Below are 7,143 nucleotides of genomic sequence, written 5' to 3'. Positions count from 1 at the left end.
TTCAGTTATAATCACAATGTCGTTTTTATTAAAAGTTAATAATCTCAAATTGAAAGCTGTAAAAGAATTTTCATTTACAACTTCGCGTTGACATGAAGAGCCAGGACACCATCGTCAGCAGAGCTGCTGATAGAGATGGAGGCACGACCATCAGAGCCAACGGTGACCGACTTGCCGGTGCAAGAGGAGCCGTTCTTCACGCCAGAGATGACATCGCAGTAGGTACCAGCGGGAAGACCGGTCTGCAGAGAGCTGTTCAGATCATAGTTGTCGTTGTTGAAGGCAACGAAAGCCTTGTTGCCACGGCTGAAGGAGATCTGGTTGCTGCCATTGTCCCACCAATTCTGCAATTCAGCGCCATCGGCGGCGTTGCGGAAGGCAACCATGTTGTAGATCTGGCGCCAACGGTGCTCACATACCCATCCACCGCTGCAAGACATGTCGCTGTTGAATCCGGGGGAGGCAATGTTGGTTCCATCAGTAGTGGGTGGTCCCTGGTCGGTATCGTCGAAGGAGAAGGAGGACATCACACGGGGAACGCCGAAGGGATGGGCCAACATGAAGGCAGAGGCCATCTTGTACTGCTTGGGCACCTTGTAGGTAAGAACGTCAGCACCACCGGCTCCATGTCCACGCTGGTTGTCATGATTGTCCACAAAGACCAGAGAGCGATCGGAAGCAGCGAAGCCCCAGGCGGTGCCCCAGTTAACCAGATATTGCAATTGATCCTTGCCGCGGAAAGCCTTGCCAATGGAGTCGGAGTGACGGAACTCGGTAACGGCACCAATGCCAGTGTACTCAGTCTTGCTAATAGCCTCGCCGCCCATATCGATGACCTCCTGGAAGATGTAAGGCTTGGCACCCGAGCTGAAACCATGAGCAGTGTTCAAGTTGTTCAGACGTCCATAGATGACACCCAAGTCAGAGGGCCACATATGTTTGGCAGCATCCACACGGAATCCAGCAACACCCAATTCGATCAAGTGGTTAAGGAACTCAACAACCTTGTCCTGGACCCAGGAGTTGCCCTGGTTCAAATCACGCAGACCAACCAACTCACAGTTGCGCACTTGGTTGGCATCGTTGTAGTTGGAGATGGAGCAAGTTGGGTTGAAGTCCAGGGAGGAGAATGGCACACCGGGGAAGCTCTTGGTGCTGGGGTCGGCAGTACTGCCAGCAGTACCATAAGTACCACCATCAGCAGCCATGTGATTGAAGACAACATCCACATAGGTGCGGACACCGACAGCATTGCAACGCTTGACCATGCTGGCGAATTGCTCCTCATTGCCGGAACGGGTAGTCAGTTTGTAGGATATGGGCTGGTAACGTTCCCACCATGGGCGGCCGCTCTTAACAGCGTTCTCGTTCACAGGAGAGACCTAGACGAACAAAAAACAGGGATAAATATCTATCCGCCAGAAGATGCCGCTCCATATCAACTTACCTGCAAACCAGCATAGCCGTAGGGGCCCAGGAAGTTCTCACATTCGGCGGCAATGTCATCCCATTTCCATTCAAACAAATGGACCATGCCATTGCGTCCCGACTCATAGTTGGGGGAGAACTGGGCATTGGCTATGGCGACGAAGGCCAGGGCCAAAAGTGTTTTGGTGAAAATCATTTTGCTGCTCCTACTACTGCTTGGTTGAACCGAAAGTTCAGTCTGAATTCGGAATGGCCACAGCTCCAGCTTATATGGGGGGTCCGCAGAGCTGGAAAAGATTCAATCGGTGAATGATTTGTGATGCAAATGGCCAGCTTATCACCACAACTGGTGGTTACCCCACCCATCAATCGACCAGTGGGGTATCGCGGGGCATTCTCTTGACGGTCCGATAAGATAAGTTTACTTTCTTATTGGAAAGTTTTATTTTAATCAAATTTACATTTTTAACGCCTAAAACTAATATTTTGCTTTTCATCGAGTTGGTAAAGACCACGTAGAGACGTCATGAGTATACATGAATTATTTTTTATACTATGCAAATGAACTTCATATTAAAATTTCAAATATATTGTCACTTTGTGCATGGTATACTAAGGTCGGCAAGACGATTTACTTACTTCATTGGAATTTCCAATTGAAATCTGTTATAAATTTACCCAAAATAGAGTCTAAGGCATCAGGTGGAGTCACCAAAAATAATTTTCAAAATTTTTTAAAAAGAAATATCAAAAACACCTTTATTTCTCAATCTTTAATTTTATTTATTCATTTACTCATTTATGTTTTAATCGATTATTTAATACCGTTCCCAACTCTCCTTTCTTATTTGTGAATTGCACTTAAAATGTGTTTAATATGTGTTGCATACATTTTAGAGTTTATATTGATTATGTCCTTATAGAGTTGAGATATTATATAAAATTTATATTTAATTTATCGTGGGCACTATTTAGTGATGAGATAGCAATGAATAATTAGACAAAACCTTTAGATAATATAAGTTCTCATCATTATTATTTTAGTTTGTTCAGTGTTAAGCGATTTCAATAATGAGCTAAATGCTTATTCCAAAACGAAGCTAATATACATACTATAGAATGTCTAACTTGGTTGGCTATTTTGAAATTACAATTGACAAATATTATTAATGCACATATTTATATCCCTATATAAAGACGCCAGTTACGTATGAATTTTCGCAAAGCGCTTATAGTTTTATAATTTGTATTAGACCGTTTGTTTAAGAATCGTGTTCATCTCAAGCGGATGCACTAAAGAAATCATAATACAACTGCACTTTTGTCACAAACAACTAACCTAGCGTAAAAAACACTTGTAATTCTAAACTACGCCCAAAACAGTAATAATTTTTCAACCCCCGAATACGAGGGTTTGAGTCATAATAGAATAAGATTTTCCAAGAACAATTGTTACCTCCTAGAGCCTAAGATTTCCTATATAAACTCAGTAATTTTGTAAATAAAATCAGTTCATATTTTGAATTCAACGAATGAAGATTGGGTTATTTACCTTCTATTTACCATTAATAAAAAAGTAGTCTTCCCTACAATGGACAAATGAGAAATTTCCTTGTGAATCTTTAGGACTTTTTAATAGATTTAATCTACTGTTTTTTAACTATCGATTAGGAATGTTTTTTGGCCGGTTTCTTAAGCAAACGAAGATAAATCGCTTTGCTCTACCACTTTGTTTTGGAGTCTTATATGGTTTAAACACTAACTAGTATAGAAAAGTTAAGCCCCACGACTTCTTAAACGCTATTACTATTACTATTACTAGAAGTTTAAGCCAAATATAAACATATATGTTCAGTTTTTGGACTTTAGTTCTAATTTTTTTAGCTTCCAAATAACTAAATGGAAAAAAATTAATTTGTTTTTTATTGTATTCAGTTGACGAACCGTAAATATTTACACTTTTTTAGATCTTGTAAAACTAAAAAAAAACTGCATCCTGGGAAAATTCAATTGACTTTCGTAGTATAATGAAAAAAGCACTTATGTAAGTAAATACGCATAAATATGCGGCCACGGCCAATTGGGCTTTTTAGATACTTAATTACTTAGTTAAGTTACTTAGGTGCCGAAAAATCAGATCTCAAGGTCGAAAACTAAAAAAGCCACAACTTCATAACCACCACTATTTGTATAGTGTAAATACACAAAAATTAAACATTTTATTGACTGTATACAGTGTATTGAACTACGTTCAAAAAATTAAAGTCTAATAAGTACTTGAATGAAGCTCATATTTATTACAGGGAAACGACATAAATTGTAATAAAAAAGACTTAACTTATACCTAAATTTAAATAAAATAGACAGTCATTTCTGATTTGTAACAATCTAACTTTAAGATTGTCATTCTACGTTGCAGAATATAGAACGATAAATTTCACTCTAAAATGAGGCAATAATAACGAAATAATACGTATTTCACATCATGATAGCATTGCTTTAACAATTTATGACGACCTTGATTACTGAATAATTTAATCGCTACCTAAATCTGAAACTAAGAATAGCAATAGGCCAATTGATGACCAATCTCGAAATCACATTCCTAGAACGCCTTGCCACGCGACGAGCACTCGACAAATGCGTGACTTGCACTCGGATGATGCAAATACGCATTAACAAAACTACCCACTAAGAAAAGTAAAAATAAGTTCAAAAAATAGACTTTAATTAAAATAGATTCTAGCTGCAAGTATTTGTTTACTTATCGTTTGATAAAGATGCCATTTTTTCTATGTATGTGCGACGAGCAAAGTTCGGAGCGATAATTAGATAGAAAACACTATTTCTATACTTCACTGATCATCATTATAAGCATCATTATTAGCAAACGAAAGCCAAAGATTTACAACATAAACCACTGGGACATGTCAGAAGTTGTAAACCAAAACGAAACAAACAGGCAGGAGAGGTGTCAAGTGGGTATTAGTCTAATCAGTTGATGGAATTCAATGATGAATGCGACTGTGATGATGGGGGGCAGGTGAGGCGAAGAAAATGTCTGGCCGATAGGTTATGCAGCTGATCGGCTTATAGATTTGATTAAAACTAATTATTTAGTCATAATAACCGCTCCAACATGTCTGCGCGTTCAACTGAACTCGAGCACTGAGTATTAAATCAAAGCATTGCCGTCACCCCCCTAATAGATGATAAGGCAGCGGCAGGAGGCGATATGTCGATATGGCAATTGTCATATCTTATCGCACCGTCAAGAGATCCCCCCGCGATACCCCACTGGTCGATTGATGGGTGGGGTAACCACCAGTTGTGGCGATAAGCTGGCCATTTGCATCACAAATCATTCACCGATTGAATCTTTTCCAGCTCTGCGGACCCCCCATATAAGCTGGAGCTGTGGCCATTCCGAATTCAGACTGAACTTTCGGTTCAACCAAGCAGTAGTAGGAGCAGCAAAATGATTTTCACCAAAACACTTTTGGCCCTGGCCTTCGTCGCCATAGCCAATGCCCAGTTCTCCCCCAACTATGAGTCGGGACGCAATGGCATGGTCCATTTGTTTGAATGGAAATGGGATGACATTGCCGCCGAATGTGAGAACTTCCTGGGCCCCTACGGCTATGCTGGTTTGCAGGTAAGTTGATATGGAGCGGCATCTTCTGGCGGATAGATATTTATCCCTGTTTTTTGTTCGTCTAGGTCTCTCCTGTGAACGAGAACGCTGTTAAGAGCGGCCGCCCATGGTGGGAACGTTACCAGCCCATTTCCTACAAACTGACTACCCGTTCCGGCAATGAGGAGCAATTCGCCAGCATGGTCAAGCGTTGCAATGCTGTCGGTGTCCGCACCTATGTGGATGTTGTCTTCAATCACATGGCTGCTGATGGTGGTACTTATGGTACTGCTGGCAGTACTGCCGACCCCAGCACCAAGAGCTTCCCCGGCGTGCCCTTCTCCTCCCTGGACTTCAACCCAACTTGCTCCATCTCCAACTACAACGATGCCAACCAAGTGCGCAACTGTGAGTTGGTTGGTCTGCGTGATTTGAACCAGGGCAACTCCTGGGTCCAGGACAAGGTTGTTGAGTTCCTTAACCACTTGATCGAATTGGGTGTTGCTGGATTCCGTGTGGATGCTGCCAAACATATGTGGCCCTCTGACTTGGGTGTCATCTATGGACGTCTGAACAACTTGAACACTGCTCATGGTTTCAGCTCGGGTGCCAAGCCTTACATCTTCCAGGAGGTCATCGATATGGGCGGCGAGGCTATTAGCAAGACTGAGTACACTGGCATTGGTGCCGTTACCGAGTTCCGTCACTCCGACTCCATTGGCAAGGCTTTCCGCGGCAAGGATCAATTGCAATATCTGGTTAACTGGGGCACCGCCTGGGGCTTCGCTGCTTCCGATCGCTCTCTGGTCTTTGTTGACAATCATGACAACCAGCGTGGACATGGAGCCGGTGGTGCTGACGTTCTTACCTACAAGGTGCCCAAGCAGTACAAGATGGCTTCTGCCTTCATGTTGGCCCATCCCTTCGGCGTTCCTCGTGTGATGTCCTCCTTCTCCTTCGACGATACCGACCAGGGACCACCCACTACTGATGGAACCAACATTGCCTCCCCCGGATTCAACAGCGACATGTCTTGCAGCGGTGGATGGGTATGTGAGCACCGTTGGCGCCAGATCTACAACATGGTTGCCTTCCGCAACGCCGCCGATGGCGCTGAATTGCAGAATTGGTGGGACAATGGCAGCAACCAGATCTCCTTCAGCCGTGGCAACAAGGCTTTCGTTGCATTCAACAACGACAACTATGATCTGAACAGCTCTCTGCAGACCGGTCTTCCCGCTGGTACCTACTGCGATGTCATCTCTGGCGTGAAGAACGGCTCCTCTTGCACCGGCAAGTCGGTCACCGTTGGCTCAGATGGTCGTGCCTCCATCTCTATCAGCAGCTCTGCTGATGATGGTGTCCTGGCTCTGCATGTCAACGCCAAGTTGTAAATCAAAATTCTCCAACAGCTTTCACTCTGAGATTATTAACTTTAAAATAAAAACGATATTGAGATTATATACAATTTAAATAACCGAAGATTTTGTGTGCAAAATGTGGAGAGTGGGACGAAAGTTATCATAATGCTAAACAGTTTCTCTTATTCATACTTAAGCAGACAATTAGAGCTAATCGTACTTACAGCGTTGTGTAGTTCCATAGTGACTAGGAAAATATTTGGGATGATTTGATAATACGCTAGTTAGCCGACAAAGAATTCATTAAAGGAACTACGTTATTTGCTTCTTATTTCCCTTTAAGAGGGTCTAACACCCTTCGACAAAAAATTTTTTTTTTTAAATTTATTTTAATCTACTACTTTGTGAGAATACGTGACAGAAAGGTTTTGGTCAAAATCGCATTCCTTCTCATGTTTCTGATAACCAAAAGGTCCCCATTTCCTGCCGTTTCTGAGAACTCGAGCGCGCTTTAAACGCGTTTTCCCGAAAATAGTGTTTTTTTACCGTTTTGGTACTACGTTTATTACACTAAATTTAGTCCGATTTTAATAAAATCGTCTTAAAATGTTCGGAAAACATACCGCTATGTTTTCCCGAGAACTTTTATTGAAATTAAATTTCCTTCCATTTTATGACCAAAAAAATGTACAAATCGTTGCATAACTTTTGTAAAAAAAT

The 7,143-nt window shown here is 42.0% G+C and overlaps 2 protein-coding genes across 2 annotated transcripts; one reads left to right on the top strand and one right to left on the bottom strand.

Annotated features, from left to right (window-relative positions):
- On the bottom strand, positions 1-2,095 carry LOC124460036 (alpha-amylase A-like). Its single transcript, XM_047010207.1, has 3 exons — positions 2,068-2,095; positions 1,448-1,715; positions 1-1,382 (listed from the first exon to the last, which is right to left on the bottom strand). The coding sequence occupies exons 1-3, from the start codon at positions 2,070-2,072 to the stop codon at positions 75-77; spliced, it is 1,581 nt and encodes a 526-aa protein (XP_046866163.1). The 5' UTR covers positions 2,073-2,095; the 3' UTR covers positions 1-74.
- Positions 2,096-4,648: 2,553 nt separating this feature from the next.
- LOC6640410 (alpha-amylase A) lies at positions 4,649-6,536 on the top strand. The gene is made up of 3 exons (XM_023182015.2): positions 4,649-4,740; positions 4,816-5,083; positions 5,149-6,536. Exons 1-3 carry the CDS (start codon positions 4,664-4,666, stop codon positions 6,454-6,456), a joined length of 1,653 nt encoding a protein of 550 aa, XP_023037783.1. The 5' UTR covers positions 4,649-4,663; the 3' UTR covers positions 6,457-6,536.
- The last annotated feature ends 607 nt before the right edge of the window (positions 6,537-7,143 follow it).

Source organism: Drosophila willistoni (assembly GCF_018902025.1).
Source record: "Drosophila willistoni isolate 14030-0811.24 chromosome 2L unlocalized genomic scaffold, UCI_dwil_1.1 Seg196, whole genome shotgun sequence".
In the NCBI taxonomy this organism is placed as follows: Eukaryota; Metazoa; Arthropoda; class Insecta; order Diptera; family Drosophilidae; genus Drosophila; species Drosophila willistoni.
Note: the sequence above shows the minus strand (reverse complement) of the source record. Positions and strands in the feature narration are given on the sequence as shown.